Genomic DNA, 22,784 nt, shown 5'->3' with positions numbered 1-22,784 from the left:
CTTGGAGTGTCCATTAAACTCTTTTAGGAGTACACTTCTTGAGTTTTGGATCTGTAAGACTTATACGTCCATTTATTTGGCATTCACTTTTAAATAGCATTAGAATGTTTCTATAATATCGTCCAGGAATGGTATTATGACTGTTGGAGTGGCTTAAAACTGAATTGCAATAAATAATAATTCTCCGGAAATCTGCACTCTAAAACTCAAATACTTAGAAGCAATTTTGTACAAAGCACACCCACTCCAGGCTTGAAAACCACCTTTACTAAATACAGCTAAACAAGAACTTCCATGACTTCTGAGAACAACAACAATAAATACAACTAGCACAATGGAAGAAAAGCAGATTTTTAAAGAAGCTTTAATTTCAGAACCACAAACACTCCAAGATCATCGATTATACTGCTATCACTATTAAACCAGCTCACCATGTTTTTTAGGGCACTGTATTAATTAGGTCAAAGTTGAGCATTTCTCTTGATGGCTAGTTCATCTTGCTATTTCCAGGCCACAGATACTGCACTAATATCTTTGCCAATAATGTATTAGAAAGACTTCATTCAAATGCTTCTTTTAAAAAAAATCAAGGCACCCATATTTTAGGAACAGTGAGAATGACAGAAAAAAATAGCCATAATACATTGCTAAACATACTAATGACTATAACTTTATACTTTTGAACCCCAATATTCCTACCTGTAGTTCAGGGACAATAGTTCCCCTTTCTGGACAGGACCCTCCAAATGATGTAAGTGGCGAAGGAAGCACAATAGGGTTTGGGCTGATGAAATTGGAAATATCACAGGATGGTGCGTCTGCCGTAATTCTCTGCATGATTACTTTCTCCACCACAATAAACTGATTCCAAGGCAACCAGAGTGTTCTCTTTTCAGACAAGAAAGGCGATCGGTCAAAAAGTAAGACAACAGAGATACCACCAATGGCTACGAGGTCAAAGCTAAGAAGAACCAAAAGGAGGAAGAGAAGGAAAAAGAGGAGGAGGGGAAGGAGGAGAAAAATTAGGAGAAACACGATGAATATATGAGCAGTTCAAATATAACAATTTTTAAAATAAAAATAGTTCAATTATAGCTTTATTTCTTACTTTTAGAAAATTATTTTCACTTTTATTTTCTGTTTTATAAATCTCTATTCACTTGGTGTTCATTTCATGGATGATTTCTTTTTATCACTCAGTAGATTTTTGATATGGGATTTTGTATCAGTAGTTGATATTCACCAGACTTAAAAAACCAATTTAATATTGTCTTAAACCAAGTAATTGTAAGCTTTTCTTATAAAGCCAAATCTGAATTTACTGCTTTCACTTGTGTTAAGGATCACATAAGGATGACTAGCTAAATTTTGCATTATTTCAAATATGCATATTCATCCTGAATATTTTATAAGTAACTATATATAGTATATAGATATATTTACAAATATATGCAAGCATATATTCTTTAGACATATGTATAAAAGAAAAGAGCCAAAGGTTAAATGTCTTTTTCAGGGATACAAATATAGTGTCAGAAATTAGACAGTGTCTCTAAGATAATTTTGGGAGGAACATACCAGCACAGGAAAAGTGTTCAGGGAAATTTGAACTAATCCATGCATGAACCTCTTGCATCTGACAACCATTTCCTGCTCCTGATTGTGCCTGAATTCCATATTTAGAATTTCTGATTCTGACTTCTTATTGTAAGACAATTGGTAACTTATCCTGCTCAACTCTGCCTCTAGCTCTTCTGTATCTCTGAACAAAAGAAGAGTCTCTTCGGTAAGCCAACTATGTCCCGCAACAGAAGTGGTCCCTGACAAGACTATTGTGTCAGAGCATAAAAGCCTCCGATTTCATTTCATTCTGCACTGATAGTTTCATCTCACTTCTTTTTTTAAGTATAATGATGTCTTTGAGGCAATGTACTTGAAAGCACTCAAAAAGGTGGAATATGATAAAAAGTAACAAAATGATGAATCATTATCATTATATCTTAAAAATGGATAAAAGATAATATGATGCTCCTTAATAGTCAAAGCAATACAAGTACATAAGGGAACAATATAAGCATCTCCCTACATTAGAAAAGGTCTTTCAGTAAAAACACTTCTTCAATGCTAAAGAACCTGATAGGGAAACTGACTAAATTATGGACATCTTACCACTTCCTTTATGTGACATTTATTAGGGTAAGTCAAATATTACCATTTATCTCTTGTTGAAGAAATTTTCCAGGTAAAGAGAATGACTAGTAGCCAAGGATGGATAATATCATGTTTTTATTGTTGCCTTTTAAGTAAAGTAGCAGTAATATTAAGACAAATTCCCAAAGGAGAATTTAAGAACCAAGTTAAGAAATAATCTTGATTTGAACTTAAGAAGAAAATCCAAACAGCTTGTACTTTAGACAGAGAGGGTGAATTCATGATAACATAGAAGCAGTTTAAGACAAATGTCATGGGGGAAAGTCCAATACTACTTGTCAAGAAATCTTTCCTTTTGATCACCCTGTACGTAGACTTGACCTCATGTCCTTTGCCAAATTCTCTTGCCTTGTACAAACATTAAGCCTTAACTCCTTATGTCTAGAGTGCTTATTTACTGAAAAAAAAACAAACAATAACAATAACAAATATAAAGACCCAAAAGGTAGATTATCCAAGTAATAGCATAGCTATCTAGGAAATATTGTGTTTCTACAAAGAGTAAGCAAAGAGAGCAGCCACTTTTTTGTGGGAAGAATGAGTTTGACTTTAAAAACATCTCAGTTTGGGTCTCATCTCTATCATATTAACTTTGTGTCTGAGTTAGTTTTTTAAATCTCCATGAACTGTAGTTCTATATTATTCATAATGGATCCAATATGGTAAATTTATATTTACAGCTACTGCTGCAATTAAGACACCTAAGTGGCGAGTACATAGCTAGGAATTAGCACATGTTAGTGTTGTCCTCAAATTAGATGTATTCTCCTACTAAATTTTCTACACATTTTTGGTTGCAATTCAAATATCTTGTAGGCTAGCTTTTGATTACTTTCAGGAAGAGTTACTGCCTTTTGAGTTCTTCTCAAAACTTCCTCTACGCTTCTTATGGTATTTGTTTCAACTTGGTTATGCTATGAAACTTGGGTACTCAACCAAATATAAATCTTAAATATTAGGGGAGATATTTTGGTATGGGGATATTTTTCTGATAAGGTTAATTTCTACAACCACTTGTCATTAAGTAATAGAGATTTCCTTGATGATGTGAGTGAGTCCTAGTCAACCATTTCAAAGACTTAGAACAAAACTAAGTGAAGCTTCCTCAGGTCCTGCACAAGTTGTTCTTTAAAGTTTTCAGTGGATCAACTTGCTCTATAGATATTAGATGAGCAGACTTCACAATAAGTTCAATTCTTGAAAGCAATTCAAATCTATCTATATCTATATCTATATCTATCTATATCTATATATATATGGAGTTTGAGTTTTAACTCTATCATCTCTATCAAACTCTGCTTGGGCTGATTTTTATATCTCCATGAGCTGTAGTTATATATTTATAGCTACTGTTGTAATTGAATGCATTATTTCTGGAAATAAAACAAAGACATGTATATATATATATATATATATATATGTTTTCCAGAAATAAAACATATATATATACATATATAAAAATTAAGTTAGATCTCTCTACACTTAACATATTCTGGTTTCTCTATTTTCGTGGAGAGTATTGACTCTCATTTCCCTTCTTCCCACCTGGATGTACAAAGGAAATATTGTCTGGCTTACTCATTGACATGGAAGCAGAAGGCAGATCTATGCCCTAAAATTAACATCAACCATTGCAATGCCAAGCAGAATTCCCTCAGAGTAACTTTGATATTTTTCTTATCCCAAATCCCCTCCATTTATATATTACTAAGAATATGTTTTTATGTTATATGACAGTAAATGTAAAAGCCCCATGAATGGTTGTTTGCAGATTTTCATCAATCTATAAGATGTCAAACCAGTCCTGTTCATAGGTGGAAAATTATGGAGACCTCTATGATGTCTTATGATATCCATCAATCAGGGTGGATCAGAGGGAACTGCCTTTATCTTCCAACCTTGACAGAAGGTTTCTGAAACATCTAATGTTTCTCAGGAACCTATTTATAAAAGTTATTTCAGCGCTGTACTGACTGTGAGTTCCATTTCTATACTGAAGGTGGTAAATCATTGAAAGAACAAGATAGACTGAGTTGAAATCTTGGGCTCTATTCTCACCACCTGTGCTAATCTCAGTAAGTTTTGCCTTTAGTCCAAAGGAGAAGATATAAATAGATATAATAACCCATAGGGGCTATTATGAAGAGAAAGATAATGACATTAATAAACATATTTGACATACAGGAAACTCTAATACAAATTCGTGCTTTCTTTAGACTTGACTTTTATTTTCTGCTACTCTTGTCCTTTTCTAGATGAGTATATAGACTTCTATCTGAGCATCTAGACAGAGGTCTCAGTCTTCTATCATCATTCTTCCTTTTGCTTTGTTTTATAGTGCTTTTGTCTTATATCCTGGATCTTCTCCATGTCTCTAGAAAAGGTTTTGTCAATTTGAAATTTGTTAATAATGGAGACAATCTGTAATCCACATAGAAATGCTATTTGACATAAGCTTGCAGAAGTGAGTTCCCCAAAATAGGGATGCTGCTGGCAGGAACTGCAAGCACTGCAGTAGATTTGTAGGACTGATATATGGAGACATAGGGCCTTCCCAGAATCTTGTACCTCACACTCTGTTTACTTGATATCTACATGATATATCAGCTTTTCTATAATCTTTATTTTTGGATGTATTTTACATATGATACTGTACTTTAGAAATGTTCTTAGTCTGAGGTAGCAACAAGCAGACATATAAAAGGAAAATCTTATCACAGTCACATTAAGTCTGAGAAATGCTAATGGGACAGTCTGGATGGCATTTAGGGTACATATTTTGAACGTATACACTCTTTATGAATCCCAAGAAGAATGTCATTGCCAGAGGGGACTTTTGCTAGTATCTCTCATTTACATAAACCTGCTTTTCACAGAAAGCTCATCAGAGGAGGGTCTTGGCATTTTAAACACAAAGTGTACAAATGTCAACAAAAATTATTCTCTATAATGTTGTCTGTAATCTGGAAATAAAAGCTTTTTGATATTTTAGACATCAAAATTCTTTTAGATTCTTTTATAAAGATAAAATGAAGCATTGACTCAAGCTGAAGCCCCATCACACCTCCATGACAGGTCATAAGAAGTCAAACAATTCTTTTCTCAAGTAATATGTATGATTCAAGATAACGGCATGACAGAGTGTAGTTTCATGTATCAGTTACTAGTGAGTGAATGTGCAAAATTCTGTCATTCAACCCGAATGAGAGAAAGGTCCGCTTGAAGTAACAGAGAGTTCTAATTATGGACTATTTGACAGGAAATATTGTTTCTCTAACAGCTTTGTGAAGCTTGTTATAATAACTAGATGACTGATTAGTAATGTAATTTACATACAAATAATTTCTAAGCTCTCTGAAACCAGTTTCTTGTCTTAAGTAGGTTAAAAACATTCTCTTTATGGCCTTTAATTTTTACACACACTTTCTTGACAGGCAGTTCAAAAACTAAATTCAGCAGAGCTCAAGTTGTGCAATTAGCATTTCTGAAGTGGGCAGGACTAATAAGGTTTGATTGTAGGTTCTTGAAATAAGATAGTCCCTCACACTGTGATAAAGCTCTGAGCAAACAGGTCTTTTGTGAGTATTGAAGTGATTTGTTATGAGTAGGACATGTTAAGGGTAGCCACCTGGAGACTAGGGCACCCCAACACTATTATTATAGTGTTCCTGAGTGTCATAAATAGCTACCTTCAAGATGGACACATAGGTCTATTGACTCAAGGATTCTGAACAAGTGTCTGTCTAAGTGACAGCAACAAAAATGTTTTTGGGAGAAAATCCTTTCTCAGAGTGAAAAGGCTTAACTTTGAGGCCATGCTTCCCAGGTCTCAGAGAACCTTAAGAAATCATTAGAAGTCAGAGGGTTGGTTTCTTAATATTAACTCAATATCATTATATGGGTTGGCCACGGTTGCCAGCAAATCAGTTGAGTCACTATGGAAATAGGTGACCCAGAAGGGTGCTTTGATTTTGTGATGCTAGGGATCAAAGGCAGGCCCTGCCCCTACCAATCCTACCATGCTATCCCTCAGCTACACTTCAAATAGCAGGGAAGCCCTTAATTAACATGATGGGATTTCGAACTTTTAGAGGCAATCTTTCTACATGGCCATTTCTAAAAGAATTGAAATGTTTGGAAAGAACAGCCTATGTATTCCAGACTTTATCATTTATTGGCATCATGTCACTAAAATTTGAGGTTAGATTTGTAAATGAAATTAGGGGACCACATGCTCAGTGTTTCAGGAGGGCTTGGAAATAATAGTGTAACGGGAGAAATTTGGCTTGACCTAAATTGGAAAGAGAAGGAATAAATGTCACCATTTGCTTTTCTAGATATAGCAAAAAGGAAAATGGGTCTTACTATTCCTGTCATATTGAGTGAGTCCTGGCTTTACCTATGGTTAAATGTCAGTACTCTGCTCCTACAATGAACAGAAGCAAAAGGCATACCTTCCATCTTGCCGACTGATGGTAAAACCATAATCACTGTGATGCAAGAAACTGACGTTGACTCCCACGAGAGGGGTTCCGTCCACAGCTACCACTTGGCCTCGAATCACACAGGCACGCCTGCAACAAAAGATCGAAGGGAATCAGAAAAGCAAGATAAAATAAGAATATAGATGTCAAGTTGTAGCAACTTCGGAAAACACTCAAGACTAGTGAAGAAAACAGTCATTTCACCAACCAGAAATAACTACTAACAGTATTTTGTGGATAGTAAGCTTTTTACACATCAACATTGAGATCATATTAGGTATTATTCATAATTCTGACATTTTATGTTAATATTATGTTATCGGTATTATCTGATACATCGAGAACATGTATTTCTGTTGTTACATAATTTATCCATAAAACAATATTCCATGACTTGTTCAATTTACCTTTTATTTGAAGACATGCTGTTTCTTCATTTTTTTCTGTACTGAACTTATCTCCTTAGGAGAGTGCTCTATTTATGCAATTTTACTTTATTGCTTGTCAAAATTAAAATTAATGACTTTAGTTAATATACAAATACTTTCTAGCTATGATTGAAGTCCCTATTGATCACCTACATCCCTCTTCTTTCTGGGCTTTTCATTATATGTAATCAGCAGTATCAGTTTTTGTGTGTATTTTCCATGCATCAATGCATACAAGAATGAATACATTAAAGCTTATGATGCACACTGCCAAGCTACTATGTCTAGAAAATAGAACTAAGCAAGTGAAGTTAAATGGATGATACAGTGTGTGTATATAATGTGCATAGGTAGGTGTGTGTTATGCTTGCATATAGAGGTTCAAGGATAATCTTGGGGAATTGCCTTCACCTTCTACCTTGTTTGCAACAGCACCTCTAATTATTGGTTGCTGCATGCATCAGATTAGGTGGCCCACTAGCTCTTGTGGTTTTTCCTAATTTCACCTGCCCTCTTGTTATAGAGGCACTGGAATTGTAGACGTGTGCTATGATGCCTGGCTTTACACGGATGCTGTGGACCTGAACTCAGCTTGCATGCTAAGTGCTTCATCTACTGAAGCCTCTCCCCACTACCTTGGGTGAACTTGAAGTCCATAATGAAGATATGGTATTCTATAATGATATTATGTTTTCCTTCTCTCATTTAAGTAAAGCATTTATGAATACTTCCCTTTAAAACACATAAATTTCATTTTTTGGTCAAAATGATATTTTATTCTAGTTCCTAAACAGGACTGTTTCTGAAGGATACAGTCATAAAAGTGACCATTGCTTTCAGCTCAAAGTTGTCTGAAAAATTATAACACATTTTAGGAGTATATACCTTAAATGAGGGTCATGGAATAGATTGAAATCTAGGACTTTCCCCTGGTCTGCTGTTGTTTGGAGGTGTGAGTAATAAGGAGGGGAGAGTTTCCATCAGATTCTAGTTCTAGCTTTGGAAGTTCTGAACTCTTGTTTATGAGTTTTGTTGTTCAAACAGACAAGGTCAAGGAAAAGTAATAATGTCAATGATCTTGCTAAAGCCTTGAATATTATGGTCTCTTTTTCCTTTACTACATAGGATTCATGGTGTGCTGGAAAGATAAATCTTAGATTCAGATGGGCCATGATTTTTGGACCAAGATTTTCTGATTAACTTTAATAACTTTACCCTGGGATTTTATATTCTTTCAACATAATCAACACTCGGGACAAGTGCCTGAAAGCTAATAGTAATAGAAGAGCCTCTGAGAACAGAAACTACACAACCAAAGCATCTCCAGATGAAGAAGATAGGTAGCAACCTCAGCTTGCTTCAGACAACAAACCTCATTTCTAAATTCTATTGCAGTTTGAGAAACTAATTCTAAGTCAAGCTGAAAGGACTTATTTGGAGTTCCCCAAGAACAGTCCGCAGCATGTTTTACAAGACATTGAGCATTTTACACAAAGTAAAATAGTATAATTAGTGCTACCAGAATTTTTGTATATTCTGAGCTGCCAGACTAATATTCCTAGTTCTGTGATACAGATCATTGACCTGTAAATTGAACACTAACACCTGCTATGCTGTATCTGATTCTCAACCATTCTCATGTTAAAATCCTATTTGTTATAACATAGAAGAAACCTACAGTCCTTGAGATCTAGATTTTGAACTACTATTGACAAATCAGACAAATCTGGTTCTGAACCCAATGTAACAATAAGGAAAATAAAAAAACCTCTTCATTTTTATAGTAACAGCTTATTTTAAGATTTATAATTCTTATGTATATCAGTATTTTGCCTACATGTATATAAGTGTACCACATGAGCACAGTGTTTATGGAAGCCAAAAGAGGGCATTGGATCCTCTGGAACTGAGGTCATAGACAGTTGTGATTGCCATGTGAATGCCTAGCTAGTGCTTGCTGACTCTATTTAGGTAACACAATTCTAGGGTCACTCCTTTTATTTGCCCACATTAATCTGGATATTGTATCTTTCCACAGTTGTACTAGACTCAATTATTTTTGTTTTTATTTTGTCAAGCCTGGTTGGCATTATTGTCTCATATTTTATGACAGACACAGATCTGTCCCTTGTTTTTTTGTTGCATTTTTATTTTCTATATAGCTTATATTCATGAAGGATCCAGGGCAGTGAGTGAAAAAGTCATAAAAGCTGTCATTATTCTGTACAATTCCCTGGATTCCTCTCTTCCTTCATTCTGTATCTCATTCTGAGGAGACTTGTCTTTTGACTCTTCTGGTTCTTAATATTCTTCATATTTTATGACGCACACAGGTTTGTATGATAACTACTCATCAAAGTCATCATTATTCAAGACATTGTCTATCCATTCTTCTCATTCATTTCAATCTCCATCCTTCATAAATAATGTGCACACACTTATCTTTCAACTCCCCTATTTTTTATTTCTCATATTTTATGATCCACACCAACTTACAGAATGATAAATCTCTGTAAAATGTATTATTTTACATTCATAAGTATTGAGCTCTTTTTGTAATATGTTAGGCTTTAAATGCTCTAAGGTCCCCAATATATTGTTGCATTTGTTCTCATTATTTACACACTACATGTCATTCACTTTTTCACAAGAAAAATTCTTAGCTCCTTTTACACCTGAGTTAGTTAATCACTGACCAGTATCAGCCATTCAGTGTCAGTGTAAATTAGTTAAATTTAAGGACAATATTAAAACATTCTTCTTAATTTGCAGCAACTTTGACTGATATTGCCTATAGAAAACTAGGGAAAAATCTTCTCAGGCACACTGTGTCTCAAAATAAAAAAGTGTTGAGCACAAGTTCTCCCCTAGGGTACCCAGCTTCAAGTGGCCAGTAGAGTTGATTATGCCTTTATGTTGCCACTTTGTGAACTTCATTTTCTAAACCCAAACATCTTCCTAATTCTAGATGTTATCCTTATATCTGTCCTCCTTTTACTGATTCGCTGAGGATATTTAATTTCTGTACCATTTATATAACTTGCTTTGAGTGCTGTTTTTAGCAACCTGTGCAACCCATATATTTTCAAGACTCTGGTTGAGTAGTGAGGTGTACATGGTCATGACATACCTTTGATAAGCCCAATGCTATTTTGTGTACATTTGTTTATTCCCATTGTGGTATCACCACATTTTGTATCCCAGAGAGTACCCGGATTTCTCCAATTGTATCTAATATAGACAGAACCACTTGCCCTTGGTACATTAAGCTTGTCATATCAAAATTCCCTTCAGGGTCGGCCTGTTAACACAGGCCTCTAATCCCAGCTACTCAGGAGGCTGAGGCCAGGAGATCACAACATACAAGACCTGTTTGGGCTACATATTGAGTTTAAGATCAGCCTTGTCAATACAGTGTGGTCTTATTTAAAAATAAAAATATCTAAACAAGATGAGGGTATACATCAGTGGTAACATGTATAAGGCTCTGGCTTCAATATTCAGTACCACAACAAAGCAAAATGAATAAAATAAAACTCGAAACTAGCTTGACCTCAAATCCAGGTCCTTTAAGGACCCACGTTCCCCCCTAAACCTTGTCCATTCAATATCATAGAGAAATCTTCAGAGTCTTTAAGTCAGATGATAGAAGATAAGGTCTGGACTGTACCTATGCTGGCTCTGCACCAGCAGATATCTGCCCAGTACAATCATGTGTGTGTGTGTGTGTGTGTGTGTGTGCGCGCGTGCGTGCTTTGTGCTTTGTACTTTCAATGCCAGGAATTGCATGCTTTGCATCTTTGCTGGATTGCTTTAGAGACATGGATGCGATGCCTTGCTTCCTTAAATCTTTAACAAGAACATCTCCTTGCCATGCTTGCTTAGAACAAGGTAAGTTGAACTTAGATGGCATGTCCAGTGTGACTTTAGAAACACATGTGGAGAAGATCATCCCTCACAAATGTCTCTTTTCCTGTTTTCTGGAGAATACAGCCTGTTTCCAAGCTGCCTGCCTGCTGTCACTATACTAAGGTAGCAACCCCAAGGGAATTGTTTCCTTACTTTAACTAAATGGTGAATCTTCGAAGTGTTTGGAGGTATATTTGAAGAACAGACTTTACTGAGAGCCTTATTTAACTAACAAGCTGCTTGTTAGACAGCTCTGATGCAAAAAGTCTAATTCATTTTGTATTTGCTATTTTCATGGCGCAGTCAAATTATCTCTGGCCTTCAATCAACCCTTGGTTCTATTCTCCTTTGTCCTTATTTGTTGTCTTTTGTCTTCTTCTCTGTAAAGTTTCCAATATTCATTCGACACCTCTGGCAACAACATTAACCTCAAGAACAGAAGTTGGTTTGAACAACAAGGTTAAAAACTGAATTGCTGAAAGAAGATGTAATTTACTGCATTGTATTTCTGATTAAAATCTTTCACAAGGAAAATGAGGTTTAGGGCCAGAGAAGTTACAGCTATTTGCTTTTGTTGCTAACCTGAGCATAATAAGCAAGCCTTGAAGTATAACATTCAAAAACAAGGACCTTTCTAGCTGGGGATGAAGTAGTAGGTGGACAGGTTAGGGGACTTGCTCCATAGGAACAGGTGAGCGAAGTCCTTTCCACAAGCTGAACAGTGCACAAGAAAGAACACTGAGAGGGCCAGGGCTGGAGAGGCCACATGACTTCTTTGCTCACAAGTGTTTGAATTTTGCCCTGTAAATTCCTGAATTGATCGTCGGTTTGTTTAAGACTTCAGGGGTCAGAAACAGACTGCATAATGAAGCCTGCTTTGAGCATTCTTATCACATCTTATACAGGGGTTAATCATAGCATAAATCCTGCAGCTGGAAGCTGTGTCATTCAGGGTGAAACACTGCTTCTGGGGCCTTATTGGAATATAAATACCTCTGAGTGGTTGTAACAAAGATTTCATGATGTTTCCATTATTCATTGCCATCTCAAAATAAATAGGAAGGTCTTCAGGGTACAATTTGGGATGTCAGTCCTAACGCCTCTGTGGTAATCTTTTGCTCCTATAAGGCAGTGATTCTCAAACTTGATGGGATGTATACCTCAATACCCTGGAGGGTTTGTTGAAGGAAAGATTGAACTTCAGTTGGCATGTCCACAGACTATCTGATTCGGTAAAGTCTGATGTGGGACCCGAGAGCTTACAGATTTAACAAGTTCCCGAGTGCTGCGGATCCTGCATGTGTAAAGGCCAAACTTTAGTGAAAGCAGACTATCAGCTAATCAGCCAATTAAGATGTATAAACTCCTAGGGAAGGAGACGGAAAGCACAAACCATAGCAAGGCAGGAAAATAAACAATTTACAATCTTACTACTATGAAATCCTTGAGTTTTAATTCTTCCATAAAAGCCTCTGGATAAAAGTTTGTGACAATTGGCGTTTGGGAAGTCACGCTGAAATTGTCACAACAAAAGATGGGTGAACTATCACATGAACTGTGGGGTACCTTCAGAACCAGAGGTTATAAAACAGAAATATGTTTTAACCCAATTCATCGGTTCCAGATAAGTGCCAATGTTTCCTGTCCTATCGTTCTCATTATATGACACTCACAGTCATGTCATTGCACACGTCATAGCCTGTCTGGAAAGACAGTTAGAGATCTCTTGCTCTTTCTTATTAGAGAACCACACCGGGGCCAAGAATTATCTGATTTTCTCCTCTATGTCTTTCCAGATGCCTGGAGTGCACAGCACATGCTCAGATACAATTAATAGAATTTCAGCTTTTATTTTTTTCAAATCTGAAGTTGTATGGTGCTTGTGCCATATCCTCATGGCAACACTTAAAGGATTTCAGAGACTACATTGAAGTTCCTATGTGACAGATGCCTTACAGTTCATTTATTAGAAGTCAACATCCTCATCATGGAGATTTTGTTTGATAATTGGTTGCTTCAGAGAATTAAACAATATCTGCGCCATTGGGCAAAATGAATGAATTAGACCTTCTCAAATGCTTAATTTATGCACGCTTACCCCATTACTAATTTATATATTATCGTATAATCACTGTTCAATATTTCCTAATTTAAATACATTTGAGATTTTTTTAAATACAGTTTTTTTTTTTTAAGTGGGAGGAATATTTCAAGAAGGATACATGATGTTTTTGATATGTTATCTAGGTCAATACAGCATGACAAAACCACTTAATACTGTAGCATAAACCTATGCTCATGTTCAAAAAATGCAAGTGCAGTGCATGTTCATATGAGAGCCCAATAAAATTTCATTAGTTTTTGCTTAAATAAAGAAGGATGACTTACACCTACTACATTGCCCAAATAAATAATACTTTCCAAGTGGGTAACATTAAAAGCAGCTGGGAGTATTGTCCATCAACATTCTATGGCAGTGGGAAAGGTGGCACGGTGGAAAATGCAGATAGCTTTTTAAGCAGAATTATTTTCCTCATGGCTAGTGATGTTTCAAGTAAAACAAAATGGGGGCACTCACCCTGAGGTAGGGTGGCTATTTTCCCATCTGCCCTGGTAATTGCTTGTCAAAAGTAGGCTTGCTTTGGATGCCTGAGATCCACAAAGTAATGGGAAAAAGATCAAGTGTTTTGAAGCAATAAGAAAACCGACGACACAGTTACATTTTCAGTACTGTGTAAGTGCCAGTTTGCTTCATTTAGACACAAGATTATTTTGGTCTGGAATTTGAATCCTGAAATATTTGTCCTGTAAGCCCTTGCAGTAAGTCTTGAATAGTCTGAAGTGCACTTATTTTAATTTTTTTGTTTCTGGTTTGCTTGCATTTTGATTATCCTAACATTACTCAAATGGTCTACCTTTGTAATCAGCCTTCTGAGGCTTTGTTAACCTCATTAACCTCTCTATCTTTCTCTGTGGACCTGCCTTTCATATAATGGAGAGTCATTAAATATAGGGCAGGCCCTTCTTGTTGGGCATCTCCTGGGCATTGATTCTTTTTCTGCTGTAAGGATGGCATGGCCTAGCTATAGGCATGGCTATGCTCTAGCTCTGTCTTCCTTGTAATTGCCACTGCAAATTTCCTAAGAAACGAAATTATTTTTGGCTTCATTTAGCAACTTTGTAAAATGGCCATCACATTTCTTTGTCTTCCTTCCTACCACCTCACGGAGATTTTAGATCAATGGTATTGCCCGGGAAAATGGTGGCTTGTTTGAATTGGGCTTTCCAAATTATTTGCTCATATTGTCTGATAGTAAATATGCATTTTATATAAATAAAACACTAAGCACTTACTGTGAAGCAAGTACTATACCAGACATACTCCACCTAATTTCTCTTAACAACAAAATGACATCTTGAATCAGCTAGAGAGTGACCAAAAGCACATAGTCTGGCCAGGACATAGCAATAAAGATTTGAGCCTTTGGATTTTTATCAGTCAGCTAAAATAAAATAAAATATTTTTTTTTTGTGTTCAGATGAGTTGTATAGAGTTACTGATATTCATAATTAAAAATTCGTATCTCAGAACATTTGAATTTTTTATTTTCATAATAATCAGTTAAATACCATTTTGAAAACTTCTCCTGATTTCTTTTCATTCTTTCTTGTCCAAGAGCACTCTCAAAGCAGTGAAACTTGCACTTTTTTTTTTCTTTTTGGTACTTCCAGGTGTTGACTGCTGATTTCAGTAGCTAGTCAGCACTATAAATCTGGGAACCCTCAGCACTTTATAATTTTTTAGATGTGTCATGAACATGTGTTTTCTTTTTGAAAATTAGGAGATCCTGCCTTCGCACATGTAACACCTTCCATATAAATGAGATCAAAGTGCTTTATTAGCAACCATCAACAATCCGCCTTCCCACTTAGGACAACAACTGCAACAGAGATAAACAAATGAGGCTTCTCAGGAAAAGGAAGATGTCAAGACAGAATTACAAGGAGCCACACACCCCCAGCACAAGCATACTGGCAGATCTTTCCCAGATGTGGGGAGGTCATAAATAGTGCTTTTTTATTTAAAGAAATGAAGGTGAACAGGTGATAAATTTGAGAATGCCAATACCTGTGTTCTTAGCCTACTAGTTTGCTCAGCAATTGTTGCTTTGTGTGTGTGTTTACCAACCACTAGTTGCATACATGGTCTGATGCTTTTCATGTTCCTAGATAAAAAATATCTGAAAACTTGCCATTAACAAATAGAGTGCTTTCATAAGTAATTCATTAGAAAGTTAAGCAGGAGGCATATGGATTCAAATTTGTACTTCAGTGAAATTACAAGTAACTATATTTTGGAATTCTGGGAATATATATCTTAAAACTGGTAACATGGATGCTTGAATATTGTAATAACAATGTATCTCATCAAAAACCCTATAAAGTACTAAATTTCTTTATTTCTCTTTTTTAAAAATAATTCTAAATCAGTAAATGTTTGCTACACATTGAATTCCTTTTGGGTTCAACTAATTGATGAAGACTGGGTACAGTTTTCCTTCATTAATGATGAACTAGTCGAGGGCTACAGCTTATTTTCTTTCTGTAAAGCCTATTCAGTTTGTCTGAGGGATTCAGATTTTATCAGTGTACTCCTGGGCAGGGCCCTTGAGCATTTATCAGCAAAACCTTGTATAATAACTACTAGGTAGTACTTTTTTTTAGATAGTTTTGTTTTACTTCTCATTGCACGTAATGCCACACAATCTTACTTTAACGACACCTAAAAGTGAATAGCAGGCTCAGCTTGTGTAAAAATCTATTGTATAAGAGTCCAAGTGGTAAGAAATATTCATGTCCTAATCATCTGACATACAGACATGCACTGTGAAGACTCTGCTCTAGTGTTAGCTCCTTAGGGATGCTTCTCTGGACCACTCTGTCAAAAGTGATCATTCTTGGTCTCTGACTTTTTTCACTTAAATCTCACTTGACAGTACTTGTTCTTTCCTCAATTTCTTTTTTATTATGGCCTGTGTTCCTTGCCATGCTTGAAAAGATATTGTCCCCTATAGTCTAGAGCCTAGAAGAGTGTCTATCACTGGATGAACAAATGAACCACGTAAATGTAGTAATGTTCATAAATCACAACTGAAATGGCTATCAATCCTCTGATATTCAGGTTACCTTGAAAGAAACTGTAGGATCTATCATGATAATATGACTCCAAAGTGTAGTTAGTGGGATTTTTTATTATGGTAAATGGAATTTTTTTCATGACTGATTCTTTTCTTTGAATTCATTTACTTAGTACAAAAACTTTAAGTTGCAGTAAAATTTAGAGCCCTAACCAAGAAAGGGTGAGCTGCTTGTATAAAGGTAACCCACTGTCTGTCTAAATATTCTTTGTATTTTTCTTATAAGTCATCAATAGTTGCTTGGCTATGTCAGTTTTAGCAATTCTTTGTGTTCAGCAGAACCAATTACTTCCATCACGTGTTATTGCTGAGAACCTGTTGGTCAATCTCATTTCTGTTATGGTTTAATGACTTTGTTGTATCTACTAAGATACCTCTTGTCTTATAGCAAGCTAGGTTACCTGTCTCCTCCATCAAATAACTTGAACTTGAGAGCACTGAGTTGATGAACAATAGGTTCATTGAAAAACCTAATATTCCAGATCCACCAAACTTATTTCAATGTATAATTATTTTAAGTAAATACATATTTATTTGATACAATTTTGTAGAGGCAAGGATAAAAACTGGGGATTGTAACATGCTAGTAAAGTACTTTATCACGGATCTATATCCCCAGATCATTATTTCTTAATTTTAAATGGAACATAGTATTTTAGTGTATTTATGGGATACAACACGATTATATATATTTAACACATATATAACGTGTAATGATTAGATCTTGATATTTGACTACTTCTTCCTCTCGAGTACAAACTCTGTAACTGAAAGGACTGTCTTATTTATGTTTACGCCCATCTATACAATTTTTGGTGCAGAATAGTTTCTGAAGAAATATTTGTAGAAGGAATGAGCAAACACAAAGCTTTGCCAGTCTTAAAAAATGTATCATTATCAGGATATTGCTTTGTATTAAGAATGTCAGAGAAAAAAAAAGAAAAAAAAAGAATGTCAGAGGAATGTGATATCATTGCTATCTCCTTCTGAAGAAGAATGAAGTCATATGTTACTCTGAAAATACTAGTTTTCATAAAACATATACTTAAAAATAATGAGTATATATGTGGTTACTGTTAGGTTTCAGTCTCCTTTCACACTGGCAACTTTGCTTACAGTGTTCATCTTCTTGCAACCTTCCTTTAACCTCAGTCTTCAGTCAATAACTTGTTTTGCCATTAATAGGATTTCAAATGGCATATATCTTCAGCTCAGCAAGTGCAGAAAAGCATGTTTTATTAAATAAGATATGGTAAGTAATTATGGCTATTACCAGGTATCATGACTAATCGAGCTTTTATTATTGAATGGGATACAGTAAAAGAGGAAGACAGCTTGGGTAAGAAGAGTGCAGGAATTTCCTGTTTAAGGATGTTAAATTCTTTGGGGGGTACTTCTTTTGTTTTCTAATGAGTCAGAAGAAAAGAATTCATGCTAAAATGAGTACTTAACAGCAGTATTCCTCTGAACTACTTGATGTTGTTCCTTATTTTCTAACTTTTTTCTTGGCACTAAATCTTGATTATCTAGCCCACTGAAGGTAGAAAGAATTATTGATGCTTGTACACAGTTATGAATGATGTCAATTATTGGCAGGCTGTGACAGTGGTGGAAGATATTATAAGATAAAAATGAGTGATTACTTTAGTACTGCTACATAATCACTTCATCTTTTATGAGTTTTGCTTCTGTGTTGTTTGGAGATTTGGAATCTTACCTTTAGGCTGGTTTTACATTCGAGAATTATTTTACTTAATTACCTAATAATATCTGTGCATTCTATGCAACCAATATTGGTTGATTTCATTGGTAAATGTGAAAAGAACACCTATATTTCAAGATCACTGCAACTAGGTCAGGCATAGAGGTGCATACATTTAAAACCAGAAATCACTAGGTCCAGACCAAGGCATCAGGAGTTTGAGACACCATTGGCTATGTGAGATTCTGTTTCAAAAGGAAAATCATTGCAGCTAAGCCACTCAAGGAAATGCTAAATTTTGAACTTGCTTTATGTGAGGCAATATATTAGGATATGGGAACATGTCATGGTAGATAAAAGAAAGTTAAGTATTCTTTCATATTTCACTCATCAAAAAGTGGGACCCATGCCCTCCCTTTTGAATTTGGGTGAGCTATTTTATGGCTTTGTCCAGTAGCGTATGACACAAATGACATTTGGAAAATTTCTATGCCCATTCATTAAGAGACTGGCATCTCCCATTTCTGTCTTTTGGGACAGACATTCTTATAGGGCAGAGGCACAATATAAGAATTGTAACAAACACAAAGCTGGTTATTCACCATGCTATTAGGAAATTCAAATAGCTTATAGAAATTCTGAAGGTACACAGAAAGATTCCCAATTGTTGTCCTACTGTTTCAACCTCCAGCTATTTGATGCATTCTGAGGCCCCACACATAATGGAACAGAGAAAAGGTATCTTGGCCATATCATATCTGAATTTCTAACCCATAGACCTGTGAGATAATAAGAAGAAAACACTTTAATCCATTACCTGAAGCAGTTTGCCAGAAAGCAATAGATAATTCAAAATGTGGAAAGGGGAAATCTGACTTGACCCTTATCCTTGTAGAACTTGATTAAGGAATGTTATAAATCGGAGATAACAATATGCAGTAGCATACATCCCAGTATGAACCAAATAACAAACCACAATGCAGCCATTGTTCCATTAACAGAAGTAGAGGAAACCTATCATCTTGTTTAACTTCATTTTGCTTTGTAGTTCATTATGAGTATCACGTGCTTAATGATGTACTAAGTTTGATCCAGTTCTAGAATCTTTCAGTTACATGTAGATATTATAAGAGGCCTCTGTAATTATGTTCAGCAGCACTGCTGTGAGATTTTAGAGTTTTAATTTTTTAACATTTTATAGATTTATTTAGTGTGTGCATGCATGTGTGCTGCGGGTGTGTGTGTTATAGATAGATAGGTATGAGCATTTGCCACAGCACATGTATGGAGGTCAGAGGACAACATTTTGGATGTTGGTTCTGTCTTTCCGCTTTTTGGGGGGTCAGGGTTTCTCTACTGTCTGCTTCTGTTCTGTGTACACAAGCTTCTGGCCACAGATGTGCTAGGATTACAGACACAAGTAACTCCATCTGGATTTTTGTATGGGTGTCAGAGATGAAATTCAGGTCACCAGGCTCACACTGCAAAGTGCTTTAAACTGCTGAGGTATCTGCTAGGCAAAACTTTCAGATTTTAAAACTGTATTTGAAAATTATGCTAGGTGAGAAATATAATAATATAGTCTCATCATAAAAGTAGACCTTTTGTCATTTTGGAGGGACCTGAGGTATTTGACATCATGTTTGGTGGTACATAAGACACCATAAATCAGGGTACCCCTTCTTATATGAGTTTATTAGCTTAATCTTTTTTTTTTTTTGGATTTTCAAGACAGGGTTTCTCCGTAGCTTTTTGGAACTAGCTCTTGTAGACCAGGCTGGCCTCGAACTCACAGAGATCCGCCTGCCTCTACCTCCCGAGTGCTGGGATTAAAGGTGTGTGCCACCACTGCCCAGCTTATTAGCTTAATCTTAAAGGAAAAGTATATATTAGTTTAGCCATGAAGTATACATAGGCACTCAGAAAACTAATGGTTAGGAATATTGTTTCTTCTGTTAATGTGATTTTTATCTTTCTCTGTTTTTTGGAGCATTTTGAGACAGTGTTTTTCTGTGATGCCTTCACTGTCCTGGAACTCACTCTGTAGACCAGGTTGGCCTCAAACTCAGAGGTCTGCCTGTCTCTACCACCCGAGTGCTTGGATTAAAGTATGCATTACCACTGCTTGGTTTCTGTTTCATTTTTATCTTTTCTCCAAAATAAAAGTTCAGAAATTAAGTAAAATGATAACCAATATATAAAGACAATTGGAGAAAGTGATCAGCCCCAGCTACATAGTCATCAAATCTTTTCAAGGAAAGCCACAGAAATTTCATAGATCAGAGTTGAAAACCTCAAATGCCAACAGAGAAACACATGTCACTAGAAAATTGGTAAATGACCTAGGTATGATGGAAACAGCGATGCGTTAGACAGCCATTGTATGTTCCATCTTGAGGAACCGCTGTCCCTCAGCTCCAGACCGCCTATGATGTAACTGTGTGCCTGACAGTGCTTAGCTTTGTGAATTTTCTAGAAGAATTTTATTATCAAACTTTTATATTTGGTCTCTTCATAAATGTCAGGCTAAACAAAATGCATCCGTGGCATAATTTTGAACAACATCTCATACAGACATGACAAAGAGTAATGTGGGAATCAACTTCTCATAGTTACTAAGTAGATAAATGAGTTTGGCCAGACTTACTGTCAGTGGTTGCAGTAACCCTGGTAAGATGTTGTTTTTAAATGCAGTTCTCCATTAGCGATGGTGAGTGAAATGTCTGGCTTTGCAAATTACTGCTGTCATTTAGTTTAATGTACTCTTGTTTTTACATATTTATAAAAACCTTTTACATTATTAATAGTGATTAAATGCTTAGACACTAAAGATCAATAATGCTTCTGTTCACCTATTTACATTATTAAAAAGTAATAAGTAATACAGGGCATGTAGATTATGTGGTTTACTTTGTAGTCATGTTTGGAGTAGATTGAAAAAAGAAAAAAACTCCCAATAGATCAGCCCCACCGTCTCAGTGGGTGGGCACACCCCTCACGATCCTGACTTCCTTGCTCATGTTCTCCCTCCTTCTGCTCCTCATTTGAACCTTAGGAGCTCAGTCCAGTGCTCCAATGTGGGTCTCTGTCTCTATCTCCATCCATCGCCAGATGAAGGTTCTATGGTGATATGCAAGATATTCATCAGTATGGCTATAGGATAGGGCCATTTCAGGTTACCTCTGCTCAGCTGCCCAAGGAACTAACTGGGGACATCTCCATGGACACCTGGGAACCCCTCTAGAGTCAAGTCTCTTGCCAACCCTAAAATGGCTCCCTTAATTAATATATATACTTCTCTGCTCCTGTATCCACCCTTCTTATATCCCAACCATCCCATTCCCCCAAGCTCTCCCCATCCCCCCTTCTCACTTTTTTCTCCTCGTCTCCCCTTACCCCCATCCCATCCCACCCCCAAGTTTCCAATTTTTGCTTTCTTTACCTGTCTACCCAGATGTCGCTCAGCTATGTGGTAAAGGCAAAAAACCCAAAACCAAACAAACAAAAACATCAAAAAATGTGATTTGGTGAATTATGGCATCTACATATATCTTCTATTTATTTGAGAGAAGTTAGTCTACGGTCAAGGTTGTGTAAGAGTCATGAATTACACTACAGTCACATGCTCCAGTTTTTTTATTCAAGTCACTGTGGCTCAGTGCAGTGATGTAAAGATCAGACTTTCGGGACGAGTGTGCATGGCTTCAAATATAGGGTCTGACACTCATTATGACTTTGTTGAAATCACTTCCTTAACACCCCAATTCCCTCATTTAAAAATGAATCTTTTCAGGAATCATCCCATGAACAATTTTATGAGAATTAGATGAAATAACACAGATCAAAGGCTAGCAGAGGTCAGACACACAATCAGTACAAGATAGTAGTAGCCATATAGCAAAATGGCCATTTCATGACATTCAATTGTGTTCATCTTCAAAGAAGTACTTCATTAGTACTGATTAAAAGTTTATAACTTATGCTATTAAAATATTATTAACTGAAGTTTTTTTTAAGAACTTCTTGGTTTCAAAGTTTCTTATGTCATTTATCCAAGATAAATTTGGTTCATGTCACCAGAAAAATTTAAGGATAAGTGGGAATGGGGCAGCAGTGGTGTAATGGAAAGTTTACAGGGATTGCTACAATACAAACTTGCTGTCTGGGTGATTTAGTCTCTTTGAATCTCAGTTTCCTCATATATAAAATGTACCAAATACAATTGGCCCATTTCACTGGGATACTGTGAAAACAAAATGAAATAGTATGTGCTTAGGTGCTTTGCAAACTAAAAAGTATTATATGGGTGTACCAGAGAGATTGTAATTGTCATTTACATATGTGAACAAAAATGAATTTATTTTGCCCAAAGGTAAACCAAGGAAATGTGAATGCTTTTTTTTTTTGTCAGAGAAAACACAGTTGGATTGTTTGTATTCATGTACTCTCCCTGGACATCTTTCCTGACAGCTAGGACTCTAATAGCAGAGACCTCTGGATGGAGACCCATTGTTTTGAATTTTAATGTGACTTGCAGAGTCAAATGATAACTTGGAGCATTTTACGAAAGAATGGGAAAACTCAATCAAACCAGGAGGAGGACAAGGGCATTAACCACCCAAAGTAATAGTTTTCTTCACTGTGTGAACGCCTAGCAAGCACTGCTGAAGCTCAAAACTGAACCACAGGGATTTGTTTGTCTTGACTTTTTTAAGTTTATTGCTCAAGTGCCCTGCTCTGGGTCACAAAGACTTGTCTGCTGTCTCTCTCAGGTCTTGACTTTCTTCCTTATTGAATTCAACATGTTATTCAACACATCTCAAGTCATGAAGGTTATTTTTTTCCTCTCAAT

General features: G+C 36.0%; 1 protein-coding gene across 1 annotated transcript in view; it reads right to left on the bottom strand.

The window, feature by feature from the left end:
• Tenm1 (teneurin transmembrane protein 1) overlaps positions 1-22,784 on the bottom strand; it is an 836,340-nt gene that overhangs the window by 141,052 nt on the left and 672,504 nt on the right. The window contains exons 18-19 of the mRNA XM_057759068.1: positions 6,666-6,785; positions 700-961 (exon numbers count right to left, since the gene is read on the bottom strand). Coding sequence (XP_057615051.1) covers positions 700-961; positions 6,666-6,785 — 382 coding nt within the window. The remainder of the gene's footprint in view (positions 1-699; positions 962-6,665; positions 6,786-22,784) is intronic.

The sequence above is a fragment of the Chionomys nivalis genome, chromosome X (assembly GCF_950005125.1).
Source record: "Chionomys nivalis chromosome X, mChiNiv1.1, whole genome shotgun sequence".
Taxonomy (NCBI): Eukaryota; Metazoa; Chordata; class Mammalia; order Rodentia; family Cricetidae; genus Chionomys; species Chionomys nivalis.
The sequence above is the reverse complement of the archived record's forward strand: the minus strand, read 5'-3'. Positions and strand labels throughout refer to the sequence as shown.